Below are 20,028 nucleotides of genomic sequence, written 5' to 3'. Positions count from 1 at the left end.
CAATGCAGGGCTCAATCGCAGGACTCTGGATCATGATCTGAGCCGAAGGCGGGAACCGACTGAACCACCCAGACGCCCCTGTTATAGTGTTTCTGAACAAATCATTTTAACTAAAAAATACAAAAAGAAAAAATGTTCTAAGTAAAATTACCATTCTTTGCAAATAGAAAATATCTATAAAACTCATGAAAAGTATCTAAAAACTTGTATGTCCAGTAAGGTGGTTGAAACCAAAGAATATTTGAGTCAGTAGGATTCCTATATTAACGGGAAAAATGGAAAACATGTACACTGAAAATAGCTTAGCCATAGATTTATGAAGAAATCTTTGGCATTTTATGAAAGGATATAAAAGACTTGCCTAAATAGAGAAACATGAATTTAATGTGAAAAGTCAAAATTTCCAAGTGGCCATTCTTTTGATCATTTGCATTTTATATATACATTTTAAAGATTTTATCCATTCATTTGAGAGAGAGAGCGCATGCGAGCATGAGTGTTGGGGAGGGATAAAGGCAGAGGGAGAAGCAGGCTCCGCACTGAGCAGGGAGCCCGATGTGGGGCTCCATCTGAGGACCCCAAGATCATGACCTGAGCCGAAGACAGATGTTTAACCAACTGAGCCACCCAGGTGCCCCCTGTATTTTATATTTTAATATAATATATAAATTTAATCCCAATGAAAAACTCTAATGAGATTTTAAATGCAGAATTTAACCACCTAATCCTAAAGTTTATAAATGTTAGAAGAAAGTAAGACTTTTAGGGGCACCTGGGTGGTTCAGTTGATTAAGCGTCTGACTTCAGCTCAGGTCATGGTCTCAGGGTCATGCTGAGATTGAGCCCCCTATTGGACTCTGGGCTCAGCGGGAGTCTGCTTTTCCCTCGCCCTCTGCCCCTCCCCCACTCATACTCGCCCACATGTGCGCTTTCTCTCTCTAAAAAATAAAATCTTTTTTTTTTAAGATTCTATTTATTTGACAGCAGCAGAGGGAAAGGGAGAAGCAGACTCCCTGCTGAGTAGGGGCCCGATGTGGGACCTGATCCCAAGACGCTGGGATCATGACCTGAGCAGAAGGCAGAAGCTTAACTAACTGAGCCACACAGGCACCCTTTTTAAATTTTTTTTTAAAGATTTTATTTAAAATATATATTTTTTTAATTTTTTTTTTTTTTTTATTTGAGAGAGAGAGAGCACAAGCAGGGGGAGCTGCAGGCAGAGGGAGAGGGAGAAGCAGGGTCCCTGCTGACCAAGAAGCCCAATTCAGGGCTGGATCCCAGGACCCTGGGATCATAACCTGAGCCGAAGGCAGACGCTTAACAAATGAGCCACCCAGGTGCCCCTAATATATAAAATCTTAAAAAAAAAAAAGACTTCATAAAATGTTAATTAATGAAGGGAAAACTTGTTTGTCCAAATAATGAAATGTACTATAAAATGACAGATATTAGGAGTATGGCACTAGCATTAGGATACAGAAAGAGATCAATGAAACATAATAATCCAAAAACAAAGCACTTTATATGAGATTCTAGTATATAATTCAAGAATCATTTAGAATGAAGTGTAAAAGGAATGTTTATTAATAACCTTGTCTTCCTGATACTTATTTAGTTTTTCATTATCTGTTCTACTGTTCTTGTCCTTAAGCAATAATTTTCATGTCCAATAATTCTTAGATTGCTCATTTTTCATGTTCCTGTTTTTTAAGGTAGTGTGTTAGCAAATCTTAATGAAAATGTGAATCAGAGTATCTTTTCACTAGAGACTATTTAGTCTGAATTCTCAGGTTCTTACCACTCTTAAAAATCACTGAGGGTTTTTATTTGCTCTGAAATGTCTTGAAGTTTATATATCCTAATGGAAGACAGGCTGGTTTGTCTGGTACAGGTAAGTTAAGTGAGGTCTTTAAGAGATGATGTAGACCTCTGTTGAAATATTCATTTTCAAATAAAAATCTGAAAAATGTGTTTTAAGACTTCTTTTGCAGCTTAAGGAATCAGTAATTTATCAGGGAGTGGAGCTAGAACTCTAGGGAAACAGGATCAGCTAAATAGGCAAGTTCTTTTTTATTCCCCCCTAATTCCTGTCCATAAAGCCTTCTTTTTCTACTTTATAATCCTAAAGCTCCTAAGGCAGCAGCATCACCTAAATTAGCTGACTGGAAAGAGCTGTCATTTGCCATGTCCCCCAGTACCATTCAGTAAGCTCTCATTAGCACTTGAAATCTGCAAATACACAGACCTTGCAAATTCTGGCACCAGGTCTGAAACTGGATAAGTAATATGATTTATCTTCCCCCAAACAGGTCCAAAGGCCACTCTTCTGTCCATGTAATTCTAAGTTCTGTAATCCTGGGACATGAGAGGGAAGAGGCCTTCACAACTCAAGAAAGCTGGCCTTTAAGTATGTACTTTCAGGAGTTTAAAGGTAAAGTGAGGATGTTCTGGTGCATGAGGATAGGTTTGGTTTTCTCCTCTGTAAAGCTTCCTGTTCAGGAGAATGTGGCAAAGATATATCTAATTGCCAACGTACTTGGTCTTGCTGTGCTTCAGCTTTTATATCTAATGATCAGAATCATTTGGAACCAGACAGGCTAATATTTTACAAAATGTTTAGGATAATTTCTTGGCCTTGTGTCTGGGGAGCAACTATGCAGTGCTTACAAAAATAGACCAGGAACCATGAGACTGGAGTTAATCTCAGCTCTGGAATTTTATATTAATTACTTCATCTTCTTGGCTTATCATCCTCATTTGTAAAATGACAGGATGAAACCATAAGATGGTTTTAGTTATTGAGTTTTTGTGATTTCTGTAGTGTTGTTGAGCAGATATTTCTTATAATTAAAGTGTAATATATCCTGTTTATATAAAGAATGGAAACTTTGCTAATAAAAGAAGAGTTAATGCTTAAATAATGACAGTAACTTACTAAAATTAAAGTTCTAAGGCAGTGATAGAAGAGATGAATAATATTGTGAGTTCTGTGCTAAGAAACTGTGGCCTACAATCTGCATAACTTACCACACCTGAAACTTTAAGAGTAAAATAAGTGGGTTTATTAGTAACAGCTCTTTTTGCCCTTGCTAATTTTCAGCACAAGAAAATAATCTCCCCTTTTCTACAATTTGATTAGTATAGAATTGCTTAGCCCCTTCCTGCCAAAAAAGCAGCCCTTCAATTTATCAGTTTTATTTTTTAAATATTCTAATAGGTTTTTAAAATATTCTAACAGTTTTAGTGTATTAATTCTATTCGGTCTTGATTGATAGAATTAATCATTCTTTCCTCAGGTTTGTTTTACTCTTCCCTTTCTACTTTTTGAGCTAAAAATGTCTTTCCTTTTTTTTCTCTTTTTTTGTTTTAGGAATAGAGAGTTTGTTAAGAAATGAGTTTGTCTCACAGTTAAGCTTTTGTCATAGCTTATTAGTTTTGATTACATAAGGGTTTAACTAGTATTTTAGGTGAGTGCTTTTAAGTCAAACAAATGAGCAAGAATAACAAAAATGTTTGACACTTTAGTTACTTGTTTTGCTTTATCTCTAGCAAACGTGGACTAATTTTTTTTGGGGGGGGCAGAGTAAATGAGTAAAGCAAAATATAAATTATGAGTTTCAAGTTATCTGCTCTTTGATATATTTGTTAGCATATTCATTGGAACAAGGACTGTTTTAGCACTTTTTAAGCATATAATAAAAATCAGAGCTGGGTCTTTTCCACTATATCTTTGCCGTCCTCCTGTATCTTTAAGAACATAGCAGTGAGGGGCTCTCCTGGGTGGCTCAGTAGGTTGAGCGTCAGACTCTTGATTTTGGCTCAGGTCGTGATCTCAGGGTCTTGAGATGGAGCCTTCTGTGGGGCTCCCCACTCAGTGGGGAGTCTAATGTTCTCCTTCCTCTCTCTCTCTGCCCTTTACCCCTGTTCGCACACTCTAAAAGAAATAAATTAAAAACAACAACAACAACAAAAAAAAACCCACAGTGGTGAAACAGTGTTTGAGTGAAACACATTTTGGTAGATTGTGTCACTCTTTAGTCAACAGTCCTTTTTCCCTTCCCCTCCATGGAAAAGAGTGAATGTACCTACTGACCCATTGATGTTGGCCTTGGCCTCATGGCTTGCTTTGGTTAATAAGATGTGAAAAAACATAATATATACCATACCTGAGCATAAACACCAGATGTGCTTCCATGGTTGTATTCCTTTTCTATAAGAACAGCATGCCTCTGGTGCTCTTTCTTCCTAGACCCCCAGAATGATAGGCACATGGAGCAGATCTGAACCTGACCCACAGTCTGGAGCAGAGCCATCATAGCCAGTCCATATAACTATGTGCAACAAACAAATGTTTGTCTTTGAAAGCCACGGAGATTGTGGGTTGTTAATTATATAACATCATCACATCACAATCTGAATTAAATCACCCATCTAGGTAAAAGAAAATCAGGAGGATCCAGTGAAAGAACCAACTTAGCCACTGATGGTCTTGCATTTTAACAATTTTGTATTTTAAAATAGCAAGTGTTTTTCTATGTTATATATAAATCACATTTCTCATACTGTTAGTTTACCAGCATCCATTATTTATTTGGCCTATGGCTCTAGAGTCATAGGCCAAATAAATGAAAATTCTGTTTCTCAGGTTCATGCAGATTTTTGGCTATGTTAAAAGTTGCATGTAGTATGTTTGTGTTTTTTTTTTTTTTAAGATTATTTTTCAGCTCCATTTGAAAGATGTTATAGTATCAATGATCTCCTCCCCCCCTTTTTTTTTCCTTCCTTGTTCTTGAGTTATAGGGTGAATTTGTTGTGAAAACTTGGTAAATCTCACCTAAATGGGGTATATAAATGGCAGACCTAGAGTTTAATTTGTTAACCAATTTTGCATGGAAATCTTCCACTCATGTATTCATTCAGGTGCTATTCCAGATGCTGGTAGTATTAAGAATAATATAATCTCTCTGTATCTTAAGGGGCTTTGCAGTTTGGTGGAGGTCAGAGACAAACACAAGTAATTGCGGGAAGAGAAAAGTACTAAGTATTATAGCACCATATAGGTGTAGGAGGACCTCATTTGTATTCAAGGAGATGAAGGGTATAGAGGAGTGAAGGTGGGGTGTGGAGGAGTTGGAAGAGGAAAGCTTGATTTGATTTTTACCTCCTTTTTTGGGATATAACCAGCATATAACATGTAAATTAAGGTTTACAACACACTGATAAATTTATACTGTAGTATGATTGCCATTGCAGCACTAACTAATACCTCTATCATGTCACATAATTATAATCTCCTCTAGTGATGGGAACAATTAAGATCTAGTCTTTATAATACAGTTTTGTTGTGTATAACCACTGTCCTGTGTGTTATATCTCCATGGATTTTATCTACTAGTTGCAAGTATATACCCTTAAACAAAATCACTCCCATTCCTCCAGCCCCCAGGCCCTAGCAACACCATTCTACTGGTTTTTTGTGGTGTTTTTTTGTCTGTTTGCATTCATTTTCTTTTAGATTCCACGTATAAGAGATATCCTAAATTGTCTTTGACCTATCTCACTTACCTTAATGACCTCATGGTCTACCCATGTTGTCACACATAGCAGGAATTCTTTTTTTCTCATGGCTGAATAGCATTCCATTGTGTATATATACCACATTTTCCTTATCCATTCATCCATTGGACACTTACATTGTTGCCATATATTGTCTATTGTAAATAATGCTGGAAGGAACATGAGGGTGGCAGATATCCTTTGGGGATAGTGATTTCATTTCCTTTGAATAAATACTCTGAAGTGAAATTTCTATATTATGCTGTCTTTAATTTTTTAAGGAACCTCCATACTGCTTTCTATAGTAGCTGCACCAGTTTACCTTACCACTACCAGTACACAAGGGTTCCCTTTTCTCCACATCTTAATCAACAATTCTTTTTGATGATAGCACCTCACATCTGTTATTATGGCCATCTTATTTTGGTTTTTATTTGCATTTCCCTGATGATTAGTGATACTGAGCACCTTTTCATGTACCTGTTGGCCATTTGGATATCTTCTTTGGAAAAAATGTCTCTACTCTTCCTCTGCCCATTTTTTAATCAGATTTTTTTAATTGAATTGTATGAGTTCTTTATAAATTTTGGATATTAACTCCTTATCCAGTACATGGTTTGCAGATATTTCCTACCATTCCATAGCTGTCTTTTCATTTTATTGTTTCTCTTCTACAGTGTAGATTTTAAATTTGATATAGTCCCACTTACTGATTTTTTTTTTCTTTTGTCATTTGTACTTTTGTTGTCATATACAAAGTATCATGTCAAGACTAATGTCAAGAAGGTTCTTACCCATGTTTTTTTCCTAAGAGTTTTGCAGTTTCAGGTCTTAGGCTTAAGTCTTCAAGTCCCTCTCAAGGCAATTTTTGTGAGTTGTATAAATTAGGGGTCCAATTTTCTTTTTCTACATGTGGTTATACAGTTTTCCCAGCACCATTTGTTAATTATCTTTTCTTCACTGGATGTTCCTGACCCCCTTACCAAATACTAATTGACCTTATATGCAGGGACTTAATTCTGGGCTCTTTATTTTGTTCCATTGGTCCATGTGTCTATCTTAACACCAGTACCAAATTTTAATTACCATAGCTTCGTAGTATAGTTTGAAATTAGGAAGTGTGATAGCTCTAGTTTTACTGTTCTTTCCCATGATTATTATATCTATTAGGGATCTTCTGTGGTTCTAAACAAATTTGAGCATTGTTTTTTCTATTTCTGTGAAAAATTACATTGGATTTGGATAGGAATTGCATTGAATCTATAGACTGCTTTGGGTAGCATGAACATCTTAACAATATTATCTCTTGAAACTGTGAACATGAGATGTCTTTCCTTTTGTTTATGTTGTCTTCAATTTCTTTTAGCAAAGTTATGTAGTTTTCATTATACAGATCTTTTACTTCCTTGGTTAAATTTATTCCTCTGTATTTATTATTGTTTTTGATGTGTTTGTGAATGAGATAGATTTTTTTTTTTCCTTTTCAGATGTATGTTAGTGTATAGAATGCAACTGATTTCTGTATATTGGTTTTAATTTGTGCAGCTTTACTGAAGTCACTGATTAGATCCATTAATTTGAGTCTTCGGGATTTTCAATATATAGGGTCCTATCATCTGCAAATAATGACAGTTTTACTTATTCCTTTCCTATTTGGATACCTTATATATCTTTGTTTTGCCTGATTGCTCTAGCTAGGACTTGCATGGGCTATTTTGAAAAAGAGTGGTAAGGTGAGCATACTTGTCTTGTTCCTGATCTTAGAGGAAAAATTTTCAATTTTTCCCTGACTATAATGTTAGCTGTGAGTCTGTTGTATTTTGCCTTTAATATCATTAAATATGTTCTTTTGCCTCTCTTTTCATAGGATCTATAGTTTTCCATCCATTCCTATAGCATCATTATCTAGCTTTGGCATCAGGATAATGCTGGCTTCATAAAATGAGTTTAGAAGTGTTCCCTCCTCTTCTAGTTCTTATAAAAAAAAATTGAAAAGTACTGGCATTAATTCTTCTTTAAATATTTGGCAGAATTGCCCAATTAAGACATCTGGTCATGGGATTTCAGTTGTCAGGAAGTTTTTGATAATGATTCAATCTCCTCACATGTTACTGTTCAGACATTCCTATTTCTGTGTCTCTACGAAATTATCCATTTCTTTGAGGTCATATAATTATTCATAGTAGTCTCTTATCCTATTTATTTTGGTAGTGTCTGTTGTAATTTCTTTTTGTTTGAGCCTTCTGTCTCATATTCTCAGTCTCACTTAAGAGTTGTAAATTTTATCTTTCAGAAAAACAGGATCTTAGTTTCATTGATCTTTTTTATTGCTTTTCTGGTTTCCATTTACTTTTGCTCTGATCTTTATTATTTCCTTCCTTACGCTAACTCTGGGCTTAGTTTGTTCTCTTTCTAGTTCCTTGAGGTGTAAAGTTAAGGCTGTTTATTTATGATCTTTCTCATTTCTTAATATGCACATTCATCACTATAAACTTCTGTCTCAGAACTAGTTTTGCAGCATTCCATTGGTTTTGGTATGTTGTGTTTCCATTGTCATTTGAGATATTCTTTGATTTCTTTTTTTTTAATTGGATATAATTGACATGCAGCATTATATTAGTTTCCAAAGTAAAGTGTAAAGATTTTATATTTCTATATATTGTGGAATGATCACCACAATTAGTTAACATCCGCCACCATACATAATTATAAAGTTTTCTTGTGATAAAATCTTTTAAGATCTACTCTCTTAGCAAATTTCAGATGTGTAGTGAAGTATTAGGAACCATAGTCACCATGCTATACATTACATCCCCATGACTGACATTTTTTATAACTGGAAATCAGTACATTTTAAACACCTTTGCCCACATCCCTCAACCTCCTGCCCTTTGCTTTGTGAGCTTGGTTTGTTCCACATTTAAGTGAGATCAAACAGCATTTCTTTCTCTGACTTATTTTACTTAGCATAATTGCCTCAAGGTTTACCCATGTTGTCACAAATGGCAAAATTTTATTCTTCATTCTTTATTATGGCTGAATAAAATTCCATTGTGTGTGTGTGTGTGCGTGTGCGCGTGTGCGTGTGTGTGTGTATACACATACATTCTGCTACTTCTTTACCCATTCATCCTTCACTGGACATATAGGTTGTTCTGTTGTCTTGGCTATTGGCAATAATGCAGCTTAGTAATATTTTGTTGATGATTTTTACATCTGTGTTCATCATGGATGTTGGCCTGTAATTTTCTTTTCTTGTGGCATCCTTGTCTGGTTTGGATATCAGGGTAATGCTAACCTTGTAAAATTAGTTTGGAAGAGTTTGCTTCTCTTCTGTATTTTGGAAGAGTAGAGATTGCTATAAATTCTTTGAATATTTGGTAGAATTTGCCAACAAAGCATTCTGTCCCTGAACTTTTGTTTATTGGAAGTTTTTGATTACTGACTCAATCTCCTTACCAATAATTGGTTTGTTCAGATTTTCTTTCTTCATGATGAAGTCTCAGAAGGTTGTATGTTTCTAGAAACTTATCCATTTTTCTAGGTTGTTCAATTTGTCAGCATATAATTTTTCATTGTAGTTTTTATGATCCTTTGTATTTCTGTGGTTTATTTGTAACATCTCTTTCATTTCTGTTTTTTTGAGTTTTCTTTGTGAGTCTAGTTAAAGGTTTGTCAATTTTGTTTAAATTTTCAAAGAAATAGCTCTTGGTTTCTTCTTTTCTATTGTCATTTTAGTCTCTATTCCCTATATAAAACTCCAAACTTTGTTATATATATTTTCATATATAGCTCCAAACTTTTTGTTTTGTTGTTTTTTTTTTCTAGTTCCTTGACGTGTAAAGTTAGGTTGTTCGTTTGAGATTTTTTTCTTATTTCTGAAGGTAGGCATGTATTGCTATAAACTCCCCTCTTAAGTTTTTGTATTTTTTATTTCTATTTTGTCTCGTCTTTTTTTTTTATCTTCAGTTAGCCACAGTATAGTATACATTATTAGTTTTTGATGTGGTAGTGTTCAGTGATTCATTAGTTGTGTATAAAACACCCAGTGCTCACCACAACACGTGCCCTCTTTATGAATTTCCCAGTTTTCTTATAATTGTTTTCTGGTTTCATCTTCTTTTCTGACCACATGGTGTATGATTTCAATCTTCATATATTTGTTAGGACTCGTTTTATGGCCTAACATATGACCTATCCTGGAGTATAGGTGAATGACGATGCACTTTAAGAAGGTGCAGTCTGTTGCTTTGAATGAAATTTTCTGTAAATATCTGTTAAGTTCATCTGTTCTGACATGTTAAGGCCTATAATTTCTTTTACTCTCTGAATAATTTATCCATTGACTTAAGTGGGTATTTAAGTCCCCTACAATTATTGTATTGCTTTTTCTCCTTTCAGGTGTTTTAACATTTGCTTTATATATTTAGGTGCTCCTATGCTGAGTGCATAAATATTTATAAATGCTACATCTTCTTATTGGATTGACCCCTTTATCAGTATGTAATCCCCTTTTTTCTCTTATGATAGTCTTTGTCTTGAAAGCCTGTTTTGTGGGATATACATATAGCTACCCCTGCTTTCTTTTGGTTTCTTTTTGCATGAAATACCTTTTTCCATCCCTTCACTTTCAAACTACATGTTCTTATATCTGAATACTCTTGTAGGTACCATATAGATGGGTCTTGTTTTTATTTATTTTTCATCCATTTAGCCTGTCTTTTGATTAGAGAATTTAGTCCATTTACATTTAAAGTAATTTGATAGTTTGTACGTCTTGCTGTTTTGTTGTTTTCCGGCTGTTTTTCGGTTCTTCTGTTTCTTTTATCTTCTTTTGTTCTCTTCCTTTGTGGTTTGATGCCTTTCTAGTGGTGTGCCTAGATTCCTTTCTCATTATTTTGTGTGTGCACATATCTACTGTAGGTTTTTGCTTTGTGATTACCATGAGGTTTACATATAACAAATTATATTTGTAATAGTTTGTTTTAAATTGATAAGTTGGAATGCATTCCAAACTCTACAGTTTTACTCTCCTCACACCTCTTTTTATGTTTTTGGTGTCACGTTTTACATCATTTTATTGTGTGTATACTTTAATTATTGTAGTTTTTACTGTTTTTATTTTTTAAGCTTCATGCTAGCTTTGCGATTAATTCACTACCCTCACTATATATTTACCTTTACCAGTGAAATTTGTACTTTCACAAGTTGTTACTATTTAGCACCCTTTCTTTTCTACTTAAAACAGTCCCTTTAACGTTTCTTGTAAGGTGGGTTTGTGGTGATGATCTCCTTTGGCTTTTGCTTGTGTGGAAAACTCTTTTATCTCTTCTGATTCTGAATGATAACTTTGCCAGGTGCAGTGTTCTTGGTTGTGACACTTTATTCTGGTCGGCTTAGTTTTTGCTGAAAAATTTGCTATTAGTCTTATGGAGGTTCCCTTGTATGGTAACAAGTGTTTTTCTCTTACTCTTTTTAAGATTCTTTCCTCGTCCTTAACTTTTGACATTTTAATTACATTTTAAGACATTTAATAATCTCTAACTGTGAGTCTTTCTGGGTTCATCTTTTTAGGAATTCTCTGAGCTTCTTGTATCTGGAGGTGTTTTCCTTCCTCAGGTTAGGGAAATTTTCAGTTATTTCTTCAGATAAGTTTTCTGCCCCCTTCTTTCTCTGTTCTCCTTCTGGGACCTCTATCATGCAATTGTTAGTTTGCTTGATGTTATCATATAAATTCTTTAATCTAGCTTCACTGTTTTGCCATTTTTTTTTTTTTTTTTTTTGCTGCTCTGATTGGTGAGTTCCTATGACCTGTGTTTGAGCCCCTCTTCTGCTTCATGCTATCGAACCCGTCTGGTGTATTTTCCAGCTCAGCTATTTTATTCTTTAGCACTGACTTCCGTTTGGTACTTTCTTATATTTCCTATTCCTTTGTTAAAGTTCTCACTTCTTAAATCCATTCTTCAGAGTTTTGTGGGCATAATTATCATTAATTTCAACTCTTTATCAGGTAAGTTACTATCTCTATTTACTATCTCTATCACTTGATTCTGTGTTGGTTTCTACACATTAGATGAAACAGCTACCTCTCCCCGTCTTGAATGGCTAGCCTTGTGCAGGAGATGAACCTTAACATTCAACCCTGCCCTAGCTTTTGGAGGTCTCTCAATCCTTTGTGTTTGTCCAAGCATCCTATATTATTTCTAACAGATCCCTGTAGTTGGGTGTTCCAATAACTAGTTACCCAAAGAAGGGGAGGGCCTCATTCAGCACGTAGATTCAGGCTGATTAGAAGCCAGACCCTTAGGCAGTAGCTTTTAAAGAATGCAGATATGTTTGTGGTCCCACTGGACTATATATAAGATGCACTGGCCATCAGAGCCAGGTGATCTGGAGGTGTTGTCTGAGTGGCAGTTGTGAAAACTGGGGCTCCAGGCAAGTTTATAAGCTCTTTTCTGGGAGATTCCACAAGCTGTAGTGAGGCAGAGAGAAGGCACAAAGATAGCGTCCCGTGGCCTGTGTTCCCTAAGAGCACTTCTGTAGGCTCTAGCTGGATGCCAAACCTGAAGCCTGCCCCTAAGGCTGAAGCTCCAGGACAAGCAACTCAGCCTTTTTGACAGAATGGGGCTGTGTTTCAATCTGCTGTCTGGGTGGTGCCCCACCAAGGACTATCTGATTATTATAGTTCTGGGGGACTCAGGAACTCAGGTTCTGCTGCTACCAGAACCAGGCAATCAGGGGTTATCCTTTGGGTTGCAGCCACAAAAATCAGGGCACCAAACACATGTAAGACCTCCCCTCTAAGAGATGCTGACCTTCTGGAGTGCAGCAGAGGGAGAACGAGAGATAGTACCTGCCCTTTGAGGGCTCAGGAAAGGTTTATAGCAGTCCTTAAATGTGAGTGGTTGGTTTTTTTGTTTGTTTTGTTTTTAGATTTTATTTGTCAGAGCACAAGCAGGTGGAGCGGCAGGCAGAGGAAGAAGCAGGCTCCCTGCTAAGTAAGGAGCCCCATGTGGGACTCTATCCCAGGACCCTGGGATCATGACCTGAGCAGAAGGCAGACGCTTAACTGACTGAGCCACCCAGGCATCCCAAATGTGTGTTTAATTAGAAGCCTGCCTCTCAGATCGCAGCTATGATATAAGCTAATAGACCTCTTTCACAAAAAGAGTGAGTTCCTAGTTCTCTTTTCCTCTTGCTTTGCCCTAGGGGTGGTAGCTTGGTAGCTGTTTAAGAACTCTTTCTCTGTTGGTTACAGTCCTATGGGATTTGTGAGCATAGACTCCACTGGCCACCAGAGCCAAGTGATGTAGAGGTGTCCCCCAGAAGCAGCTGTAAAAATCAAGGCACCAGCCATGAATATAATAAGTTCCTTTCTTAAAGATAATGGCACGCTTGAGCAAAGCAGATGGAGAGTGTAAATATTGCATCCACTTGCCTCTGTTCAGTGAGAGCAATTCTGTGGGTATCTATAAATGTGCTCAACCAGAAGCCTCAGGTCAGAGCCCCTAGACTAGCAAATAGGCCTCTTTCTCAGACTGGGAATGGGTTTTGGTCTTCTATCTGTACTCTGCTCTGGGAGTGTTAGTCTGCCAAACTGCCTCTTTGTTACAGCCCTGTGGGACCCAGGAACCCCTCATTCTCTAGAGCCAGGTGATCAAGGGGTGTTTTTTGAGCATCAACCACAAAAACTGGGTTACCAGGCATGGATAAAAGCTCTCCTCCAGAAGATACTGGTGCTCTATAGCATAACAGAGAGATTAATAAGATGGCACTCACCAGCCTTCTCCCCAGAGAGTCCTCCTGTAGGCCTCTGCCCCTCAGACCAATGCTTTCACATTAGCAAATGAGTCTGTTTCACATAAAGTCTGGTCAGCTGCAAAGGACTGCTACCGTGCTGGGCCTTGGGGCAGGTGAATCTGCACATGAGCCGTTTAAGAGCCATTTTTCAGTTTACCATAGCCCCATCAGTCTGGTAGGTGTAAACCCTGGAGGTCTTCAAAGCCAGATGTTTTGGAGTCTCATCTCTCAGGTGCCAGTCTTAAATGTTAGGATGCCCAATGTGGGATCAAGCACTTTGCTTCTCAGGGAGAGGCTCCAACTTTTGAATCCCCATCCGATTATGGGTCCGTGGTGGGGGTTTATGGTGAGATTGTGTCTCAGCCTTTCCTACCCACTTTGATGTGGTTTTCCCCTTGTTTACCAGATGGGAAGAGCTCACTCTGCCAAGTTTTAGGTTTTTATTTTCAGAGGAAATTGTTCTATAGATAGCTGTAGATTCAGTGTGTCCATGTAAGGTGAGTTGTAGGTTCCTACGTCACTATCTTGAATTGGAGTGTTTTTTTTTTTCTTTTCCTAGTAGAGTTATATTTATTTCAACAAAATTATAAAGTAAAACTACAAAGAAAAATATTTGACACAGACACATTTTGTAAAGAGGAAAGTTAGCAGTAATTGGTGTAAGTATAATAAATTATATCTTGATATTTTGGGGGAAAGTATTACCAGAAGAAACACTAAAATACAGCATTGTTGCCATAGCACGTGAAAACATTCCCAGAAAAAAATTAGTGATTTTCATTTGAACACTTAATTTTTCAGCCCTCTTTGAATTTATATTCTGAAATTTGATGTTCTATTGCAGTTTCCACTTGCATGGATTATCTTTCCCATCCCCTTCTCCCTCTCTTCTTCTGAAATCCTGATTATTCTGATAATTTGTCTTTTTTTATAATCACCACTCATTTAGGCTTTGTATACTTTAAGTTCCCTCTTCTGTGTTATTTCAAAATTCTTATCCTCCATGCAATTATTCTTTCTTTCATGTGGTCTGTATATGCTCTCTGTTACATTCTGATCTAATTTACTGAATTTTTGCTCCAGAATTTGGAAAGAACTCATTTTGTATTTTTAATTCTTGATTTGATTGAATTCTTTCTGAATTTCCTTGTAACTTGTTGAGTTTCCTCATTACAGCTATTTGAAATTCTTATCTGCTGCTTTCCCAATTTCCTCCCAATCCCCAGTTATAGATCTCCCACCTTAGTACTCCAGGTGCTGAGGGAGAGAATGGCTTTCTCTGGTTGCCGTAACTAGGCACTCACTGCTTTCCTTTTCCCCTGCAGGAGAGGTCACTGCCACCAGATAAATTAGCACCCTTCAGTGTTTCATTGGGCACAGGGGTGGTGCCAGGAAAGTTTCTCTTACAATCTCTCAGGTGGCCGAACTCCTATTTTTCTCCCCTTTACAATGGTGTGCTAGAGTCTGCCTTAGGGAAGACTCTCTGACACTATTCCAGTCTGTACTCACCCAATTTTTGTCCTGTAGAGGCAAGAATGGTCTAGGCAGTTTGGCTCACTCCTCTGGTGGGTGAGACTCCTCCCAGGTTCCTTGGAGTAAGGTGATGGGTCTAAAAACACCCATGAGGGTGCTTTTGTTCATGTATGAATGTCTAATCCATTGATTTTTGGGGTGGATAAATAGGAACATTTTATGCCAGCATGTTGCTGACCTCACTCTCCAGGATCATCAGATGTACACTTTAGAAAGTTTACTTTGGCTGCTGGGTAGAGAAGAGTCAAAAGTGTAGCAGTATGAAATGAGGGAACATTTATGATTCTTTCTAATCTGAAGCTAACGCAAACATTTGATTTTATATATAGTATTCTGTCATTTATAAAGTTACTTTAATATTGGTCTAATAGGTTTTTCCCAGTGAAGGAAATATTAACTAGATTACATCATTAATTAAACCTACGAAGTGATTTTATTATAATTAAGTTTGAAATATAGGAGGGGAAAATGAAATATTGTATATTTATCAATAACAGCTTTTTTTATCTGTACAAAAGAAGGAAAGGACGACATGGACATAGGCTATTTGCTTAAACAAGGTACCCTTTATATATAAAATGGAAGCTTAGAAAATACAGCATTCCATCTAAAGGGAGAATTAGCCAAGGTAACATTATGTAAGAACATGAAAATACCTATACCCTTGCCATTCTGCTTTCACTTGAAGTTAAAAAGTAAATACTAGAGCTACTGAAAACTATGACTGTCCTAGCAGTACTTAAATATACAGAATTGAATTTGACCTTATTTTGTTACTGATAAAACTTCCTTTTAATAAAATGAGATTTCAATAATAATATACAAAGTAGGGAATATTTTCACTAAATGCATCTGACTTTAAAATTCTGTGACTAGCAAAATCCATTTTATTATTATTCATAGTATTCATATTTATTATTTATTCATTTTACTTTGGGTAATTGAAAACAAAAGCATTTTAAAGATGGATTTATTTTAGAGAGAGCATGGGAGGGAGGGGCACAGGGAGAGTGAGAGAGAATCCCAAGCAGACTCTGCTCTGAGCAGCAGCCCAGGCAGGATTGATGCCGCCACCCTGAGATCATGACCTGAGCCGAAACCAGGAGTGCGATGCTCAGTCAACTGTCCCACCCAGGTGGCTCCAAAACAAAGGCATTTTATATTGCAGTAGTATAGAAGTTTCTAATCCCATACCTGCTTCACAGAGCTAAACCCTAAGATTAGAATAACATCAAGATGTTTATTAGATGGTCATAAAGATGTTTAATGGCTACTGGTAAGTCAAAGTTAGTAATAAAAGTGCAAAATCTCCTTTTCAGTGACAATCTACACTACTAGTTTGAAGTATCATACAAAATGGTTTTACTAGCCATAATCAGTTTTTCTTGATTTATATATAAGCTGAAAATGAATCTTCTGTGCACAGTAAATAAAATACTTTTGGTTACTGCTTTGTACAATTATGGTAGAGATCTATAAACCATATCAATAACAAGCCTTCATAGTACTAGTGGTATTATTTTTCCAGTAATTTTGTGATAAATTCTTTGAGTACTATTACACATTAAATGTAGATTATTTTGTGAAATGGTGTTTTAATGATAGAGGACTTTGGTACTGAGGAGCCTGGGTGGCTCAGTTAAGCTTTTGACTCTGGATTTCTGCTCAGATCATGATCTCAGGGTCGTGGGATCCAGCCCCAAGGCAGTCTCCTCGCTAGGTGAGGAGTCTGTTTGAGATTCTCTCCCTCTGCCCCTCCCCACACTGGTATGTGCCTACTCTCTCTCAAATAAATAAATCTTAAAAAAAAAAAAAAATTGTTGTTGGTCACACTTGGGAAAAGAATCCAGATTTTTCTGGACCATGTTCTTTTTAAAGAAACATGTCTGGAGACGATGGACTCTGAAAAACAAACAGAGTTCTAGAGGGGAGGTGGGTGGGAGGATGGGTTAGCCTGGTGATGGGAATTAAAGAGGGCACGTTCTGCATGGAGCACTGGGTGTTATACACAAACACACGAACAATCATGGAACACTACATCAAAAACTAATGATGGAATGCATGGTGATTAACATAACAATAAAAAATTAAAAGAAATAAACATATAGGAAGAAGTATTGCATAGTGGTTGAACATTTGAGTTCTGAATTCTGATTGCTTATTTTGCCTCCAGCAGTCTGCCTCACTTAGTAACTACCTTAAGGGAGTTGTGAGAACGGAGGTAAAAAGTATAAACTGTTGAGCATATTATTTCACAGTAACAACGTTAACTAGGAGCTTTCTCTGCTAGAACTTGCTGTTAATAATATTTATGTTCAAGAAGTATTCATCCTAAATTAAGATTAAATTATTAAAAATATGAAATAGTTTTATTTTTACATCAGATAATTCTTTCTCTAATCTTTTTTTGTTTTAGGTCACTTTTCACATCGAACCATATAGCAATCGAGACGATCAAAACATGTACAAAAATGTCAAATATATTATAGACAAGTGAGTGTCTTCTGTGTTTATAATTACTGTTTTACGATCCAATAATTATTTTAAGAAGAGTACATTTAAATTATATTTGAGATTTGAATGACTTATGGTCTGAGATACTAAAATTTTATAATGAATAATCATTTTGAGGAACATTTCTGAAATTATTTGATTCACTTTCTGTATAGATTTATTGTTTGTGTTTAATAAGCTATTTAATGATTTGTTGGCTGACCTTTTAAATTGATATTCTATAAATCAGGACTAGAGTTTTGTCTTTTTAAAAGAAGGTTCAAATTATGAAATGTGAACTGCTTTTATATCTGTGTACCCACATCTAATATTTTCATTTATATTTAGTCTGATTACAAGGAAAAAGTTAATAGTTTCATTTTGTTCAAAGATTTTACTGATAAGAACCTGTGACAGATACTGTACTCTTAAAAAGAAACTTGTCAGCAACAGTGAGACATTTATCACTGATAGCAGTTGATATATTCATATAGAAAATGGGCTTTTTATGGTGTTGGTCATCATTTGTAAACCTCAATATGTCTTGATATATCCAGTATCTCAATTTTCCTATCTGCAAAATTGAAAATGCATTTTTAATGATTATCCTTAATATAACTGATCCCCCAAAGAAAGTGAACTAACTGCACTGATTACTTTCATTTTCAGTATAGAAACAGTTATTGTCTGTGGAAAATGAGTTACAGATATTCACTTCTACGTATTTTTGTATTCTAGGTATGGAAATCATCCGGCCTTTTATAGGTACAAGACTAAGACCGGCAATGCTCTTCCTATGTTTTATATCTATGATTCCTATATCACAAAGCCTGAAAAATGGGCCAATTTGTTAACCACCACAGGGTCTCAGAGCATCCGCAATTCTCCTTATGATGCACTGTTTATTGCACTTCTAGTAGAAAGCAAACATAGATATGATATTCTTCAAGGTGGTTTTGATGGAATTTACACATATTTTGCCACAAATGGCTTTACTTATGGCTCATCATATGAGAATTGGGTGAGGCTAAAATTTTTTTGTGACCAGTTCAACCTACTGTTTATCCCAAGTGTGGGCCCGGGATATATAGATACCAGCATCCGCCCATGGAACGCTCAAAACACTCGAAACCGAATCAGCGGGAAGTACTATGAAACTGCTCTGGGTGCTGCACTCCATGCCCACCCCAGTGTGATTTCTATCACCTCTTTCAATGAGTGGCATGAAGGAACTCAGATTGAAAAAGCTATTCCCAAAAGAACCAGTAATACAGTGTACCTGGATTACCGGCCTCATAAACCAAGTCTTTATCTAGAACTAACTCGCAAGTGGTCTGAAAAATACGGTAAGGAAAGAGCAACTTATGCATTAGATCAGAAGCTGCCTGTTTCTTAATGCATTAATAATTATAGAAATCACCTAGTACCTTTTAAGTATATACTGATTGGCAGTTATCCCCATAATAAAAAGAATTTGTATTTTTTTAAAAAATGGTAATATCATCATTGCCATCCTTCACAATGCTGCACTGAAAAAATATCAGAGAGAAAAATTGTGCAAATTGCATTCCCTGTGGCATATGCTGAATTTCTGACTGAAATTGAAATTCTACTTTGCTACTAATTTTTATTTCACACAAAAATGTTTGTGTTACATGGGTTAGTGCACAGTTAAATCCTTCTTGTATTCTGGGCTCAAAGAAATAGTGTATATTTAATATGTCTAGTGAAGAAAATAAGACCTAGAAGATAGCGTACATGTTTCAGTCATCCAGAGTCTGTTCACTAATAGTCTCCAATAAAAAATTCTTAAGGAAAATAAAATCATAACTTAAGCCTTACTGTGAATCACATTGTGTTAGGAAGGCCTGCTTTCTACAGCACAGTATGCATCATCCTTTGAGGATTTTTTGATTTCTTATAGCATGTTAAGTGTTTTGCATGTCTAATGTATCTGCTTTACAATGCTGAATTCCAGATTTTAGAAGCTGTGGAACGTTCTTTCATGCTTCTCTATTAAGAAAACATAGTTGGTTCACAATTACGAAGATAGAATGCCCAAAATACCACTTTTTGGATAACCTGTCAATTTTTAACTTGTTATTCTATTCATGTCTTTAAAATTTAATGTTAATCAGAGACCAACTGTTAATATCAACCTTCTTCTTTCTTACCTATCATGGGATTTCCTTCTTAATATTTTAAGCTATTTTTACCAAAATAGAATTTACTTAGCATGTTAGGAACATAGAAATGAAAATTCTTTTATATCTTAAACTTACAAGTCAAATGAATTTAACACTTAATGATGGCAATAATCTCGTTTAAAAGACAATATATCCCCATGTAAAAACATTATACTTTCATGGTATCTATCAGATTCAGTACTTGTGATCAGTTGTCATATTGTGACAAATTAATCCACCTGTATGCTAATAGAGTATATGTTATCCTTCAGTTCTTATAGTTAACTAGAACTATAAAATATATATATGCTATTACAAGATTATCATTTCTTAGATATTTCATTTACTAAAGAGAAGCAATACTAAACAATAATACATATAAATCTTCAGGTTTTAGAGATATTCAGAAATAAAGCAACCGTAGAATTTATCATAACATAGCCCATCAGGTGATGAAATT

General features: G+C 35.9%; 1 protein-coding gene across 1 annotated transcript in view; it reads left to right on the top strand.

Annotated features, from left to right (window-relative positions):
* Positions 1 to 19,535, top strand: part of MANEA (mannosidase endo-alpha) — a 68,988-nt gene extending 49,453 nt beyond the window's left edge. The window contains exons 4-5 of the mRNA XM_028104201.2: positions 17,306 to 17,382; positions 18,121 to 19,535. Of these exons, the coding sequence (XP_027960002.1) occupies positions 17,306 to 17,382; positions 18,121 to 18,778 (735 nt within the window). The 3' untranslated portion in view covers positions 18,779 to 19,535. The remainder of the gene's footprint in view (positions 1 to 17,305; positions 17,383 to 18,120) is intronic.
* Positions 19,536 to 20,028: the final 493 nt, after the last annotated feature.

Source organism: Eumetopias jubatus, unplaced genomic scaffold (assembly GCF_037043125.1).
Source record: "Eumetopias jubatus isolate StellerSeaLion01/CBP00866 unplaced genomic scaffold, mEumJub1_p1.0 scaffold_6, whole genome shotgun sequence".
Lineage (NCBI taxonomy): Eukaryota > Metazoa > Chordata > Mammalia > Carnivora > Otariidae > Eumetopias > Eumetopias jubatus.
The sequence above is the reverse complement of the archived record's forward strand: the minus strand, read 5'-3'. Positions and strand labels throughout refer to the sequence as shown.